Below are 17,519 nucleotides of genomic sequence, written 5' to 3' on the forward strand. Positions count from 1 at the left end.
TGGAGAGCTGTGCTTTTTACTACTGAACTTACTAAAGCTAAAATTCAGCACTGGTTTTTAATAGAATTGATCTCCTTCCTTTAACAGGAGTGAAATAATGTCATAAAGAAGTTCTTAAATTGTGCATTGTCATTCATTTAAAGACTGTTTTTTCTCTCTCTAAAGTACCATAACAGGACTGGAAGCCATATCTGTTCCATTAGGCAGATGTTTTACTAAAAGCTGTTAGAAAAAATGTCATTGTTGTGAGACTTTCAGTTACTATTCTTGACATTACAGTAACTTTGAGTTATTAAAACTTGCAAAGCATTTTAATGTTTATAATTTTCTGACACTGCATGCTACCTGAACTCACCTGAAAAGGCAGAAGTCCCATTGTTAAGATGGAGTGGTTTACATACACGCACACAAACCCACTTCAGCCTTTAAAAACCATGGTGCTGTTTATTTGTGTAAAGCTCTTTTGGCGTTATCCATTAAAAGAAATTATGGTAGTTTGTTCTAGTCACTTTTAATGCCATTGACTGATTATTTTTCATTAAGAGGAAAGAAAATACAAGGCGTTTTTTAAAACCTTAGGATTTTTTTGTTTATTTTTTACCAGATATAACCACGAGTAAAGTGGAACAGATTCCATATGGAGAGAGGGTAACCCTTCGTCCAGAGCCTCTGCCGGACAGGCAAACATTTCAAAAAGGTAGGAGGTGCTTGGCTAGCTTTCATAGAGTTGGTTAGCTCTTAAAGAAAAGTTGTAAGATGCTAAAAGCTTGTTCAAACTAAGTAACTCTTGTTTAAGCTACAACCGCTTTATTTTCTTCAGAAGTCCATAAGAATAACAGTTTATATTTTCAGGAGGAGTAGTGCAGTCAATAACCTAGCCACTTTAAAAATTCAGTTTTGTAGCTTTAAGTAGGACTGCACAGTATGGTCGTCTGTTGTACAGTTTGAAAAAGAGTGTCTGATTACGTGCATCCTAGCTCGCATGTCATATACTTTTCTTGCACTCTTACCTGTTGCCTTCTTTTTCCAAAGAAGTAGTTTAGATTTCTACGGGTTTCTCCCTTCAGAGCATCCAGGTCGCTACAATAGAGAAAGAGATCGTGAGCCTTATTTTGAGCGTCAAGGTAATTCCAACACAGATCATCGGGATTTCAAGAGAGAGCGGGAATTGCACAGAGACCGAGGTTCTGTGGACTATGAACGAGAGAGATTTGAAAAGGAGCGGCATCCCCGAGATGATAGGTGCGTGATTTTGGAACACTATGGAGATCAATGCACTTGAGGCTGTATTGTGTATCAGGCTGTCCATTTTGCCTGTGAGGTACATGTTCCTTTCACTCTGGAATCCACAGTGCAAATTCACAAAAATACACAAAATACTTTTTTGGCAGGGTTCTTCCTACCACACCTTCAAGAACTCAGTCTTACCGTGACAAGAAAGACCATCCATCCTCCAGGCGGGGTGGTTTTGAACGACCACCATATGAACGAAAGACAGATCGTCCAGCATATGATCATGGGCCTTCCATGTTTGGAGGTACAGTTTCTCTACCTTGAAGTCATGCTAGAATATTATTAAAAATAATAGACTTGCAGAGTGGAAGATTAATTAGTAGAAGACTGATTTGCAGTATTTGTTTGTTCAAAATATATAATTCAGGAAAATCTCTTTAGGTGGTGGCATTTAGTTTTGTTTTTCAATGGTGTTGAGATCATGAATGAAACTGTTATATACTCTGCTAAAAACTGTCTTTGATTGCAATAGGTTTAAGATTAGAAATTTTAATTATTTATGAGGACATATCTGTGAATTTAACTTAAAATAATGAAGGTCTGTTTAAATCAGCTCAGAACATCTTAATTTTTTTATTTTACTGAACTAAGAAAATTCTTCTGTCCAAACACTGGAATTTGAAGGTGATCGTAGAAATTACCCTGAGGAAAGGATTCCTATTTCTGCTCCATCAATGCCTCGTCAGCCACCACCTGCTCCACGAGTAGAAAGGAAGCCAGAATCTAAAAATGTAGATGATATTTTAAAGCCACCAGGACGGGATAGCAGACCAGAGAGGGTGAGTGTACATTCTGGAAGCAACAATCAGTTTGAGCAAGGTCTGTATCCAGATAAAATGCTGGTGGATGTAATATGTTGGGAACCAGTGTACATTTGAGGAAGCTCTGGAAATTACTTAGTTCCTTTGCAAATGCCTGGAGTGTTGTAGCACAGCTAATAGGAGTCCACAGGAGAGGTGAGCTTCATTGGAATGCTCAGAGCAAATTATTGTGTAATATTAAGGTGTTTTGGTCTCTTCTGAGGTCTTCTCTTTGGTTTTTGATGTGTCAGTGGAACAACTTGTCTTTACACAGAGATTTGGCAACGCACCATACTATGTAAGAAAGAGCACAATTTAGGCTATAAAACATTTAGGTAAGTTTCATTCAGTTGAATGAAAGAAGTTAGTGAAACTGAACCAGACTTATAGCATGCAGCCTAAACTGCTGAGATGATTAACATCAAAAACTCTGAATTATGTGGAACTACTACCGTTTCTCACAGCCTGGTTTCTAAAACAGGCAGTGAGTGCTTGATGAGATGCAAAAGTGTGAGCCCACAGCACATAATTCTGCAGAAGAAAATATTTGCAAAAGAGAGTCTGTTAAATGTAGTACAGTATCATATCTGCTTACGTGATTTTGTTTCAGATTGTGATCATCATGAGAGGGTTACCTGGCAGTGGAAAGACACATGTAGCAAAACTCATCAGGGTATGTAAACAGGCACTCACTGTATAGTGCTGCTTGTCTTTTACATGTGCTTCCTCTACTGTTTGCTTTCTGTTTGCCTAGAATTCAAGTTGTTATTGTATGGTCCATGTCTTCATGTGCTATGTGAATCTCCCCCAGTATTAGCAAGCAGGAGGGATACTACTCTCTTCTTGTTTTTACTGTTGAGCAGGGAACTGCTCTTGACCAAAAGTATTTTGAAGATTTTGAAGTATTTTGAAGTGTAGCAGAATGGAATTTTTACAGCAAAGGTATATCCTTTCTTTTTGCTTTCTTCCCAGGATAAGGAAGTAGAATGTGGAGGACCTGCACCAAGAGTGCTCAGCCTGGATGACTACTTTATCACTGAAGTGGAGAAAGAGGAGAGAGACCCAGATACAGGGAAAAAAGTTAAAAAGAAGGTAGTCTTAATTCTGTTACTTTTCTTGACAAAGAAACAAGACATTCTGGAAAAACTTTGACAATCAGAATTCCAGAATGTGGGTTGGGAAGAGTGCAGAGGTCTCTGGGCTGTTGTTCAAAACAAGCCAATTATAACTTAGGGTTATGTTAGGGTGGTATGAGCAAATTCTTTAATGCTGACCTGAAAGGTGTTTTTCCCACCCCAGTGTACTTTGTGGTCATGCCATTCAGGTGTTGAATATTAGCCATTTTATAGATGTCCTCTTTCTTAATGCTTTTGTCCTTGGTAAAGGTGATGGAGTACGAATATGAGGCTGATATGGAGGAGACCTATCGTACCAGCATGTTTAAAACTTTTAAAAAGACCTTGGACGACGGCTTCTTTCCCTTCATTATCCTTGATGCTATCAATGATAGAGTGCGACACTTTGAACAGTTTTGGAGTGCTGCAAAAACAAAGGGCTTTGAGGTAATGGAGCCTAAATAGCATTTGAACTTGCTGACAGCCATATGCTGATGTTTCTAACCTTTTGATTGGAATGTGTCTCCCACATTCAGGAAAAATGCTGTGGTTTACAGTTGCAAATTTACCTTTTTTAAAGTGTACAACTGCAGAGTGTGTCACAACGTAGAAAAAGAGCTCTAAAATTTGGTTTGCAATATTTAATATTGTCTTTTTCTTTCTAGGTCTACTTAGCTGAAATGAGTGCAGATAACCAGACGTGTTCCAAGAGGAATATCCATGGGCGCAAGCTAAAGGATATCAGCAGGGTAACTATCTACATCTGGAATCATATTGTGCTTTTGGGCCCGCTGTTGTTTGAAAACTATAGACTACATAATGCTTACACTTTTCCTCTAAGAAATACTGGTAGTTATTTCATGGGATTGATTAAAATTACTGAAGTACAGATACATCTTGTTAGCAATCAGAAACAAGGTTTTCCAATGAATCTGTTAGATTTTTAGAGGTGCTTCATTTTTGTGTGTGTTTTGTTAGATGTCTGATCACTGGGAGGCAGCACCACGCCACATGATGCGCCTGGACATTCGTTCTCTGTTGCAGGATGCTGCTATCGAAGAGGTGAGAATCTCTGTACTTGTTAAAACTGCAGGTTAGGTCAGTGTGACTTGTCTTTACACAGAGATTTGGCAACGCACCATACTATGTAAGAAAGAGCACAATTTAGGCTATAAAACATTTAGGTAAGTTTCATTCAGTTGAATGAAAGAAGTTAGTGAAACTGAACCAGACTTATAGCATGCAGCCTAAACTGCTGAGATGATTAACATCAAAAACTCTGAATTATGTGGAACTACTACTGTTTCTCACAGTATATTACTGAAAATATAGAGCAGACAAAGATATGTATATATATATATATATACTCACAGTATATCTTACTGAAAATATACAGCAGACGAAGATGTGATCACCGGAAGGCACTTTAGAAAGCCAGAATCGCTGTGTCAGGAAAGTGTGTTTTGTTATTGTTATGAATTACCCCAAACGTGAATGTACATGTTTACCTTTTATCACCTTTTTGAAGCCCAGACTTAGGTATCTTTGAGCGAGAGTTGAAGTCACTTTACTCTTAGCAACTGTTGAATACCAGTTAAGGAGGTTAAAGAGAATCTTTGCACTCTTAGATGAAACTCAGCACTTTTTACAGGTTACTGAATTATTTAGATCATATTTTGAGAAAGTAGTTGGAGAAAGTAAGATAAGGAAATAAACAAATTTGAACTCAGTCCTTCTTTTGAGAAATACAGATGTTTAGCAGAGAATGAAGAAACAAATCACATGTAGCAGAAGGCTATAATTGCCTTTTCATTTCATTTGCAGTTTGCAGCGACATGCGTGTTTGGCGTGTCAGCTTACTGTATTGTTGCATTCGTCTTTGGCATTGTGTCAGGAGCTCTGGGCATAAATGAGTGTGCTGGTTGTGTGATCTTTGTGAATGAGCCATGACTTGTTGCTGTCAGAACAGCTCTTGACATGGCCATAAAAACTGATGAACTGCCAAAGTAGACAGAGGGTCTTTGCAGTTTGTCACAATGTTAGCAAGTTATTATTACATCTCCAAATTCTTTGTACTGGAAAATAGTGATCTTTAAGAGGACAGCAAAAGATTTCACTCTAAAGTAGGCTCAGAGAACAGCAGATTTGGATTTACGAGGTTTTGCAAATTATATGAAGAGCTGTACAGACTTGGAGAGTTTTATGTATTCCAGAGTATATGCATGGGTCCCCAGTATAGCTGTGGAGCACAGAAGGTATTGCATTAGATGAGCAGAGTTAGATGTTATGTCTTCATTCTTCTTTTTTGTTATGCTGAACTCTGTGGTTACTATTATTCTTTACTGTGATTTAAAAATACAAAAAAGATAAAGACTCAGTAGAGATGTTCTATGCAGAGACAGCCATTCCAGCTATATATAAATGGCAAGTTTAAGAACTTTTTCTAAGATTGCAAGTTTGGAAATGTGATTGTGTGGTAAGCAAGAGAAGTATCATGCTGTTACAGATAGTGGTGACACAAGAAATGCATATGAAGGAAGGGAATGAACAATTTTTGCTTTTCCCCAGAAAATATTTGTAAAGAACATTCTTTTGTCACTCTGTTGCTAGAAGAGAACGTGCTTCTTAGAAAAGCCAGAATGGACACAGGATTCATATATATTGCATCATCATACTTTCAAAGATGAATCCTTTCTTTTCTATTTGAATTTGGACATCTCTATTTACTCTGTTCAAAAGAAAATCATTTAAAGCCAGACAGTGCCTTGTAAGTCTGTGCATGTGCTTTGGAACAGGTGGAGATGGAGGATTTTGATGCAAATATTGAAGACCAGAAAGAGGAAGTCAAGAAGGACACAGCAGAGGAAGAAGAAAGTGAACTGGTAGGAGACATATCAGCCATCCCTAACAAATTGTTCATTAATGTGTCTGAGAGAGAATCTCAGTCTTACAAATGCCAACCCATTGTTGTTCTTAGCAGTGCGATCTTAACTCCCATGTTTCTAGCAGGTTTTTACTTAAACATTTCTAGGAGAACTTTAATGATAAATCATATTATTTCTTCCTAATTTATTTCTTAGATACGTGAATATGTGCTACAAACAGTATTGTCTGTAGAGCATGGTAACATGCCTCATAGAGACATTTTAAATTGCAGTACATAATAGTGCTGTCTTCCAGATAATCTAAGAACTACACAAAGTGGAAGGATGGGAGCAATGGGCAAAGATTAATTTAGCTTATTTCCTTTCACGTGTCTAAAGAGCTCTCCTCAACTGTCTCAGTATATGATAACAGTTATGAAGACTGCTTTTTCTGCCACGGTTGACTGACTTTGTTTGTCAGGTGGTATTTCCAAGGTGAGGCATTAGGTCTCTTGGATAAATAAAGGTTACAGAAGTGCCCTGAGGGCTGGCTTTTTTAGGTATGTATTCAAAAGGCTACGAAAGGCTTCCTGCTGTAACTTCTTGGTATGTGTTGGAGCTGCAGCTGGTCCGTGCTTGATGAGTCGAATGTCTCAAATCTTGGTGCCCACAACCAAGCAGTTAAAGTTCAATAAACAGGAAGTAACCAAAAATGTCTGAGTTGAGCAAATCGTTTTTCCTTGATGGAAATTTACTATTCGTTAGGAGTGGCAGGTCAGAAAGCAGTTGAAACAGAATTTTAAAAAGCTTAGGAAAAGTGGATTCTAATAAACATCTGGTTTTTTCAACATGACTGATTTATTTTCTTCACTAAATTATTCTTTGGCGCAGAATATGAGACTGCATAAAGTGTGGTTAGAACATTTCAAAGATGCATCCATGTTTACAAGAATATGGCTGCTAGTCCCATTTCCATGAGCTATAGTTAAAAGAGAAAGTTGTCTTTAGCTTTTAAGACATCTGTGCATAAATCTGTGTGTGTGTGTGTGTGTGTTACGGGTTCTGGGGAGTGTCCTAATGTACAGCACTTATAACAATAGGCCTTTTCTTTGAGACAAAGAGAAAGCAAAAAGTAATCTGCGTATAAGAATGTGTCCTATTCAGATTCACAAGATATGAAAAAGAGCATTATCTGCTGTGGGTAATCTCTTGAATTCAGTCAGATGGCTAATCTCAGAGAATTGTGTCAGACAGAAAGTGGAACAGGACACTGTATTCGGTATCTCTTGCCCTTTTGAGAGCATTTGATGAGGGTTATGCAATTCATTTTGCTGCATTTAATCCTGTGAGAAAAGGGAGGTCTGAAGCTCCTGCCATCTGGCAGATACCTTTGAAATATCCAACTGTCTTGTATCAAAGGATAAAGTCTGAATCTTTGCTTATCCTATTTGACGACCAGGATATTTTATAGATTCAGCACACAATAGGCCATTTCACACCATCAAAGTCACTCTTCTTGCTACTTTCAACTCCCATAGGATTGTTTGTAGCATTCAGACAATTCCTGCTTTTCTGTGCTTGATGGTATGAATTATTGATACATTTAACTTAGTGTTCTCACCAGTGTATCCCACATCAGTTTGTTTAATGCAGGCTTTTAGCTGTGGTGTAAACTTTCTGAGCAAGCTTTAAAGTGCAACTTGGTTTAAGTGTATAAACATATATATATGCATGAAGTTTGTTTGTTACAAGGAAATATTGCAGCACAAACTGTTTTGGTTTGCATTAATTACAGATTTGATTAAAACCAAGAAAATCCAGAGATCGGATAACTTCAAGTCACTGATATATGCTTGATAGAAAAAAGCTCATTCAAGGATTATTAAGAGCAGTGCTGGCTGAATATAATCAAATGCAGTGTGGCTCTCTGGAATTTACTGGAATACACAAATTTAGTAACACATAGTACTAACAAATACGCATATATTTTTACCACAGTGGAAGCAACCTATAAATAAAGCAGGAAAGAAGTTAGTGTAATAAAACTGGTTTGTGAATTGTTTGTTTTCTTCCTGAAATCTTCTAGAGTAGTTCTTTTTCCTCTCTATTAAAAAACATTCTAAAAAATAATTAAATTCTCTCGGAGAGCTTCCGTTCACTACCTTGAGCTTTTTTATGTGGTTGCAGAGGAACATAAGTACTCTTATACTGAAACTGAACAGCTGAAATGAGGGTTACTTAGTAACAATTTACTAGTCAAAGAATATAAAAAGAAAATATAACAAGAGGCTAACTAAAATAAATACCTTTTTGCCAAATTTATTTTCATTATGCTCATTTACAAAGAATAAACTGGCTCAAGTTCATTACACATGGTGACATTATTTGTAGGGCAAAGTTGTTTTATGAGAATCATTGCGCTAAGAGTACCATTTTAAAATGAAAAGTAGTACTTAAATCCTAGTGACTCAGCAGATACTCTTATTTAAACAAAAAAAAAACCCGTTTGATTGTGGATTAACCACTCATACATGAATTTAGTATGTCCCTTCAAAAGGAGTAAGTGAAGCTTGTGTGTACTAAATCTGGGAATGTGTTCATAAAAACTTATGGTGACTATTTCATTTGTGTTTGTAAAGCTTTGAATATTCTTTATGCCTGAAAGTTGTGTTGCAGTGAGTTTGCCACCTGGAATAATACAATACAGTAACTGCACACAGTGCCTTTGCTGTCTGTCAGACTCATTCTGGAGTTCTGTGTTTGTAGAGGGCAGCAGTCTTGTAATGATTGCAAGGGCTACTGAAATTACTGAATGGGAAGTGGATGCAGAAGTTCTGAAATACCGAGTAATTGGTCTCCATCTGATAATGAGAATTGTGCCTTACAAAAAGAAATACCTTAAACTCCCATTGTAATGCTGTTTCCAGTTCAAAAGTGATATGCATGTGTGTCTCTCTCTAATCCTCCGAGCTTCTTTCTGTGTATGATTTAGGGTTACATTCCGAAAAGCAAATGGGAGATGGACACTTCTGAGGCAAAGCTAGGTGGGTATTTATTTTTTCCTGTTTCTTATAGTTGGTATCTAATGATGTTTGCAAGACTTGAATTTTTGTTTTTACTGTGCCTCCTTACAAAGACAAATAAATGAGTTGATTTCATACATGTGTCTGAAACTGCAAAAGCATCTATACAGAACAGGAATCTATCTTCTGCCAGAGGCAGGAGACTTTACTGCGTTCTAATCATCGCTGTTGTATATACTCATTAATTGTTGTTCCATCTGTTCAAGGAAAGTACTGTGTCTTCAAATTTGAAAAAAACAGTATTTATATTCTTCATCTTTCTGTGTTTATTATTTTTATATAAGCAGAGTCAACTTACATCACACTGTACTCTTTTTCATATTGCATACCTTTTTTCCTAAGTGTCATCAGTAACTTCTTGCATTCTTGGAGACATGTCTCATAGCTGAACTGTATTGAACCTGTTTCTCACTTTTCAAAATTGACATCTGTGAGGATGAAGTAGTGGCATGCTTTGAAATTGGTTCTGAATAATTAGATGTCAGTATATATTTTCAACATCTTAGGCATTGAAAAGTTTAAAGTTCATTTTGCTTTGCAGTTCCAGGAGAGCAATAGAATTCTTCTTGGTAGTATGTAAAATGGACTTTCCAAAAGCACAAGAGCATGATTTCTGCTATCCTTTTTTGTTCTCATTACTGCCAATATTAGGATTCTGTCAAAGTCAAAAGCAACTTTCAGGCAGAAATGCATGCACCACAGCTGTGGTGAAAGGATTATTCATGGAAAGGGGTTTCTGGTCATTATGATCAGTTTTGTTGTGGGTTTTTTTTTTTTTTTTTACTGAACAGTCAAACTTCTAAATGAATGTTTTATCTAGGCTGTCTGCTCAGAACTGCTATTTTTGTATCATGTCCGTCAGAAGTCACAAATACCTAAATGGGACACAGCATTTCTTAATAAATTTTAATTTTGAGGTTTGCTTCTTCTTGTGTGGTACAGCCTTGTGCATCATAACTTTCCAATAACCAAAATCACAACTGCACCATAGAAATAGCAGTAGAAGGTCTGGTTTACATAAAGCAGCCTTTCACCTTTTGCTGTTAAGGGCTTAGCTACACCATCTCTTCTCCTGCTGTGCACTCTTTTAAGTAATAGAAATAGTTGTGGATTATATCGATGATGTGGCACCTGCAGTACAAGCAGCTGGACCTCGTACTCAATGATTTTGGCATACCAAACAGCTAGGCAGTTATACAATTAAGCTAGGATTGGTCTGCATTTTTGTTATAAGCAATGATTTATTTAATAATGTAAAATTATTTCTTAAGTTCATGCTAAGAACTGTGTTATGTTTCCTTCCACAATGAAAACTCTGTAATGTAAAAAACATTATCTTTATATGGTCTCCACTTAAACGTAAAATGGGGAGCAAGCAGCAGAGTCACTTTTATGCTGAAGTAAGTTACTTGCAAGGCTGTTGAAATAATCATTTAACAGACAAACTTCATTAACAAACTGGATGTTAGCATGCTGCAAGACACAGATCCAGGTGCTGAGACAGGCTTTCTGTGAAATCTGTATTCACAATTTTACTTTTATAACTACCCTCTAGATTCAGTTTCATGTATATGTAGGTCTATAGATTAAAAGTAAATTCTGATAGAACTTAGGTTTTAAAAAAGTGAGGCATTCCTATGTAGAGAATGCAGTTTCTTTGAAAATTACTCTGCCAGGGCAGTCAACATTTAGCTTAAGGTGCACATTACAAGCACTTACAGTCTGTGAGTAAGAATTACTATATTTAGTTCACAATAATCCTTCATTGTAGATGATCAATTAGAATTATTTCTGGAAAGGCATGTAAGCTGTGGTGTGCATTAGTTACTCTAAAAAACTGAGTTATTTCCTGGGAGCTGGCCTGCCCATTAGGTTTATTGCATTAGTCCCAGAGGGCACACATTTGCAGAATGACGTACGTGCAGACTCCAAAAACAATGCTCTGAGTCTTGTTTTGCTTTTTTTGTTTTCTTCCTGAGTAAATATTGTTTACAGGACAGCACAGTAAGATCTTGCTGATTGTAATAAACCTCAGAAAATGTCTGAAAAGTTTGAGTTCTAGCTGCAAACACTGACTTGTGACAATCGCCAAACATATGACCCAGAGTTCTTGCTTTAGCACAGATTTACTTTATTCTTACATTCCTCTTGAGTATGTGTGTGATTTATCCTTTCCTTAGATGCTGTGCACAGCCACAATTTCATTCTGAAAGTCTTTTCATGGGTCTTCTCAGTGCATAGTGCACAAAGGTTCTTATATTAAAATTTAAAGTAATGGACTCTAATTTTTAAAATTTTACTGGAGTGTTTATTGCAATGCTCTGTTTCAAGGTGTGGCTTAGTGGCAAGTTCTACAAAGTTTCAGGAATGGAGAAATGAGTTCTGGTGTACCTGAAACTTTGATACCATTGTAAAATTTACTCTAGAAAAATGGGATTCTACTTAAAACTTTGTGGTTTTTGTATAAGAAGGGCAAAATTTAACTGATTGATTTATTTAGCTTTTGAAGGAGCTAGTTAAATAAGTTGTTTTCAGATGTTACTTTAAAAATTCTAAAGGTGAGTTTTTAAGTTTTGTGGGTTTTCAGAAATGCTTCTTTGTTGTTTTTAAATATGAAATGATAAAATGATGTTCAGTAGTTTAACACTAAATAATCATCAGCCATAAATAATCACAAGCACCAGTGTTACAAAATGACACCTTGTCTCATTTTCAGAAAAGAATATTCTGAAATAATCCTTTGTGGCAGGTTTTTGACATTTGTGTAGTGTCTGCTGCATGACACACGTACCTTGAACTGCAGTAGTATGGATGGAAGCAGACCTCTCTGGAAAAGCAATCCAGCTTCAAACATGGAAGGACATAACTTTTTAAAATAAATCCTGTGTAGCAGTAACAAAAAGGGACAGAGGGGAACTGCATATTGAGAACAGTTTCTGAGCTATCTACTGACGTTTGAGCATTACACATTTCTTGGCAATGTTTTCAGTTGTTTGGTGGGCAGCAGGGAGTGGGAGCCTTAACTTACTTTCACATCGGTAATGAGGTGAGCTTGCATCATAGCTTCCTTCCAACAGGAATATGTCCGTGTCTACAGGTATTTGCCAACAGAGCGCCTCCATTTTCACTTCTTCATGTTCCTAAATGCTCCTCAATGAGTCTGTTGATCTCCTTTTCAATGTTATTTTTCCTGGAAATGCTTAATGCCACAAATGATCTGCACTGATTGAATGTAACTGGAGTAACAGAGGAATATTGTATAAATCAATTTTGTCTTCTAGAGGGAGTGTCACCTTTCTGTGGAGATCGAGCATCAAATTTGGGAGATTTAACTTAGAGCAAAAGAAGAACCTTAACTAAATAATGTAACTGATACAAATATTCTGAACATTTTTCTTAAGTGTCAGCTATTTTAAGAAGCAGGGGAATTATAATGTTTTATTAGAAGTACTGTATCTGTTCCAGGGAAATGGGGCAGAGGTGGAGTCTTTAAAAGGTTTTGAGGTGTATGAGGGAGGAATAACTTAATTAGTTTATGGACTTTAAATTTTACTAGCATGTCTACAGTACCATTGCCTCACGTTATCTCCATTGTTACTCTTCTCTCTCCCATATTAAGTAAAAAAAGTCATCTCTGAATTGAGTTTCTTTAAGTACATACCTTTGAACATCATCTTCTGCTATCCAGAAAATAATGCTGCCTTGTATTTGGTCTGTTTCTGAGGCCTTTTGTGGGTGAATTTAATTACAACAGTGACTTCTGAAACAGTATTTCTGACATCACTGGTAATGGTTTAATGAATGTAATTGCCAAGCTTAGTGTTCCTTCTACTCATACTTAAATTGTTGGCTTATAAATTGGTAGTTTACATCGACAGAAGTAACAGAATTTCCTTTGACTTGTAGAGCCGGTTTTCCTTTTCATGCTTTGTTGTTCATAATCTTACAATGAATGTTTCATCTCCTTTCCAAAGACAGTTTGCCACATATTTTCAAGAAGGTGTTGTTTTCTTTACTGAGAATAAGTGTCTAAAATGGAACAAAATTTTAGAACCTAGGAACGGAATTGTTTCTCCTCATGTATCGGTTCAATAAGAAGAAATTGAGGACTCTTGGACAAATGTACTGTTCAAATATTCATGACTGACCTCTTACACCATGAAAGAAAAGATTCTGAGATATTTTTCTCCCAGTCCTGGACGACTTTTTAAGTGGTTTGCCTTATGGGGAGAGAAAAAGGGGAGGATCAGCCTTTCCAAGGAGCGTTTTGTTTAGCAGAAACAATATCTCAAAAACTTGTCTTTGATGCATTAAGTTATATAATTGCCACTTGTTCCCTGAAACTGCATGTGTGCCATGTTTGACACAGTATTCATCCCCAGATTTGGGAAAAATGCTACAGCTTTAGTATTGTGTTCAAATACAGAAAGATGGATCTGTGGTTCCTAGCTGTTGTTGGCTATATTGTACCTGTAAGGGCAAACTCCATGTAGATCCAGAAGAGCAAACTTTTTCTCCCTCATATAGAAAACAACACTGAGTGTTATTGCCACACAGTTAACATGAAAGTTCAATAAAACTTGAAAACTGTGTTGAGTCTTCTTTAGTTTATTTCAACTCTCATCATTACACCTGTCAAGACAAGCTGGATGTACAAATTCTGCTGCTCGTTCTTTTCCACTCTCATCTTGTTTGCGTGAATAATAGGAAAAATAATCTCCCTTAACGCTGAGGCTCTGTGTTTGTTCTCAGACAAGCTGGACGGTTTGCGGACTGGCACTAAAAGAAAACGTGACTGGGAAGCAATTGCCAGCAGAATAGAAGATTATCTGCAGCTTCCAGATGACTATGATACACGTGCTTCTGAACCTGGAAAGAAAAGGGTAATAAATTTTCAAATGACTTACTGTCTGTATATAACCCTTTAATGGCCTCTGTGAAAGAGAGCTTATATCAAGTAATTCAATGTCTATGAATATGGGAATTTCATTGACTCCCTTTTCATTTTGCTGTTCTTTTAGCTTCTGTAAGAAATTATGCTTGCAAGTAGGGTCTTCCAGAGGTAAACATATTAGTTATAACAGAGCTAGGAATTGTAGATAATACAGATTAACTATGCAGGACATGGTCTGAATACCAAGTGCTGCCAATATTTAAATTCTATTGTAAAAAAAGGGGGAAAATCATAGAGGGAGATGAAAGATGTAGTAGAAAGAGGTAATGCTTTTTTTTTTTCTGCAAAATAGAAAGACCAGCTTTTGCCACTAGAAGTAATTTGAATTAACTATTGGTGTTTCGGTATTGTTTTGCTCTGTAATGTCAAATAGAAAACTGATAGTACTGGACAGCGTGTCTGAGAGAAATTGAGGTACTTAAGGCATTGGCAGAGGAGATGATGGTGGAAGAAAACTGACATTGCTTATCAGTAGAAATGTCTGGGGAAGTCCAGGTAGACTGTGGATAGGGAGGTGCTGGCGGAAAATTGATAAGGCTACATTCCCCAGTAACATATGGGCCTGAATGAGGCTAATCAGTATGCAACGAAGAGCTCTTTCCCTTACTGTTTTTTCTTGTCCTGCAATGGTGTTTTTCAGCTGAGTTTCTGGCCTGGAGCCTTGCTTCATTGCATCTCTCCCTCCCTCCTTCCTGTTGCTCTCCCTCCCATCGGTGTCTTGTTTTGGGGATGTCACTGTGTATGTTGAACAGGATAAGTTAAAGGGATCTGCATTACCACAAAGAGGTGCAGTGCAGATAAGGAGATGTAAAGATGGGGAAATAATATGTGTAAAGAAATAGTGTGAAAATTTAAATAGAAATATATCACGGAAGATAGAGAAGAAAACTGTCCTTCATTTATTTATTCATTGCTGACTTGCTCTTTAACGCTGTCTTTCTGTAGATTCATAGTCATCTTCTAGATGTTTCAATTGTGCAATTGAAAGACAGGTTTCCAAGAAAATTAAAACAGTAAATGAGTCTTGGATAATTCTTCCTGCAGAAAGTGTTGCTTTGAACAGAGAAATAATTGTAGTAGTTACACTTCAACTCTCAGAACTATAGCACTGAAATGGAAAAAGGTTATCATCTATACCTTTTGTCTACTCCATGGAACACCTAGTGTATTCAATTAAAAATAATTTCCCTCTTGACCTATCAGAAAAAAAAATAATACTTACCTGTTCTAAGGAAAATTATTAGAAATTAGTATTCTTGTATTCTTACTTGCAGTGGAAAGCCTAGACTCATATCAGGATTTCTTGGATGATTATTGTACTGATAGGATGTTCTTCATAGGTGCGATGGGCAGATCTAGAAGAAAAAAAAGATGCTGACAGGAAAAGGGCCATCGGTTTTGTTGTTGGACAAACCGACTGGGAGAAGATAACAGATGAAAGTGGTCACCTTGCCGAGAGAGCCCTCAACCGCACCAAGTATATATGAAAAAGTGGTTAAGTGGATTTTTGTGCCTTTAAGGTAAATATTCATCTTCCATTGTTCCATCAGTGTTTATACCCTTGATGTTTTTCAAGAGTTGAGGCTGCAGTTCACCCCATTGTTGGAGTTCTCCCAGACAAGGTTATTTGATTTGGAACTTTGTGTAGTAGGTGTCAGCTGTGCCTGTGTCAACATGCACCCTACCCTTCTGTACAGCGCCTGGCGATGAAGGGGAAAGGGTTATCAGCTCTCGGATCTCCCAGCCTTATTACAAGGAAGCTTGTGGTTCCGTTTAGAGTAGTTTAGCTGTGTGCCTACTAGTCCTGTTGAGTTCAGATGTTGCTTATTATATCTTAATTCTGACCACGTTAATTGCTGGTTTATGTGACATAACAAACTTTTCCTTTCTTTACAGGCCATTTGCTCTGCGGAGAACTGAACCAAGGTGTCATGAGCATCTTGCATGGGTCATGTCACTCCCACCTTCACAGTTTTTCTTTATTACTTTAGTTTCAGCAATTTTCTTGAGATACTGGCAGATAACCAGTGTCCTCAAAAAACTCATTGAATCCCACTACTCCTAAGTGAGAGAGAAAGTTTACTTTTTAATATTTTTGGAGGGGAGGGAGGGGGAGGGTCAGTAGTTTTAGCTGCTTTTTGTGGGATAAAGTGGAAGGATTAGACAGATGTTACCTCCACTGTACCATCACAGAATGTTTATCACCTTTGCTCTGTGGATGTTCTCGTTTTATACTGTATGTACCTTGTAGCTTATTGTATTAGGAAGCAGAACAATAAATTTCACTATAAACTCAGTGTTCTTGGTGGACCATATAGTATGGTTTTTGTTTGACGTTTTAAATGTGGTCTGTGTTCACATGTTAGTGCTCAGAGCCATCCTTACCTGGAAGACATACTGTGCTCATATTCTGGAATGTGTCCTGTCTTCTAGGCTTTTCGCCTGCTCTTCTTCTCACAGACAGATCCATTAAGACCCCAGGTCTTGCTGGCCTTTAGGAGTTCATGTTCCTGGAAAGCAGGAATATCATTATGTTTGGATCCTAGTTTCTCAATTATGTCAAATTTTCGTTACTTACGTGAGTATGAATTGTGTTGGGTGGTTCTGTAATGTTCAAGGTAGCAGTGTATGAAAAACTTGTCTTTAATGCTCAACATGAAAACGGGTACTACAGAGTGTTATGAGGGGCAGCCTAGAAAATTTGTTTTGGTCTTATTATGTCTTTTAGTCAACACTGGTCCCTATCAGGGTGTTTAATTCCATTCATAAGTCTACTGAGTCATAGAGATACATCATTAAAAGTAGTGACAAAGACCAGAAGTTATATCCTTCTTTTCCTTTGATAAACGTGTTAAGCTTGATAAAAAAAATTAATGAATAACAGTCCACACTATTAAAAGTGGTACAGATTCTTCGTAGATGCTGGGATACCACTTCCGCAGAGCATCGGGTTTGCTGATGAAAACTTCCTTTTGTCCTCACAGGTTTCAAAGCAAATGCTTTGCATTAACGATGTTGTAACCAGGAAAGAGGTTTAAATTTGAAAATAATTGCTGTTTTAATGGTGAATTGAATTTTTCTCCTGATCTTTCTGAGGAAAGAAAATGAAGTCCTGGATTTTCCTTATCTGTTGAGTGATTACCTTGTACTTTGCCTCTAGGGTGGTAAATCAGCTTGTTCTGTTGTGGTGGTAGTTCAGGTTGTTGAAGGAGAGCATGGTTGTAATAGATGGGTTTGCCATTCTAATGTTTTGGTTTATTGGCTGCTTCTCAGCCTTTTCTGTGGTGCATGATTAAAAGTTCTTCAGTAAACAAAGGGAACTTGTATTATGCCCTGAATATGTTTAATACAAGAAAATTGAGCTCCCTGAATGCAGCATTTTTTAAATAGAAGGTATTAAATGTACATTT

At 37.1% G+C, this 17,519-nt stretch overlaps 1 protein-coding gene across 4 annotated transcripts in view; it reads left to right on the top strand.

The window, feature by feature from the left end:
* Positions 1-16,406, top strand: part of YLPM1 (YLP motif containing 1) — a 36,465-nt gene extending 20,059 nt beyond the window's left edge. For 2 of the 4 annotated variants that reach the window (XM_041471911.1, XM_041471913.1), the window contains exons 8-21: positions 605-697; positions 1,068-1,242; positions 1,392-1,537; positions 1,885-2,072; positions 2,704-2,766; positions 3,066-3,185; positions 3,479-3,655; positions 3,874-3,957; positions 4,187-4,270; positions 6,004-6,090; positions 9,065-9,116; positions 13,908-14,038; positions 15,450-15,629; positions 16,006-16,406. In XM_041471911.1, coding sequence (XP_041327845.1) covers positions 605-697; positions 1,068-1,242; positions 1,392-1,537; positions 1,885-2,072; positions 2,704-2,766; positions 3,066-3,185; positions 3,479-3,655; positions 3,874-3,957; positions 4,187-4,270; positions 6,004-6,090; positions 9,065-9,116; positions 13,908-14,038; positions 15,450-15,596 — 1,547 coding nt within the window. In that variant the 3' untranslated portion in view covers positions 15,597-15,629; positions 16,006-16,406. Of the gene's footprint in view, positions 1-604; positions 698-1,067; positions 1,243-1,391; positions 1,538-1,884; positions 2,073-2,703; positions 2,767-3,065; positions 3,186-3,478; positions 3,656-3,873; positions 3,958-4,186; positions 4,271-6,003; positions 6,091-9,064; positions 9,117-13,907; positions 14,039-15,449; positions 15,630-16,005 lie in introns of those variants that run through there. The other 2 variants (XM_041471912.1, XR_005955493.1) reach the window with 2 other exon arrangements.
* Positions 16,407-17,519: the final 1,113 nt, after the last annotated feature.

This window comes from Pyrgilauda ruficollis, unplaced genomic scaffold (assembly GCF_017590135.1).
Source record: "Pyrgilauda ruficollis isolate IOZ18807 unplaced genomic scaffold, ASM1759013v1 scaffold28, whole genome shotgun sequence".
Lineage (NCBI taxonomy): Eukaryota > Metazoa > Chordata > Aves > Passeriformes > Passeridae > Pyrgilauda > Pyrgilauda ruficollis.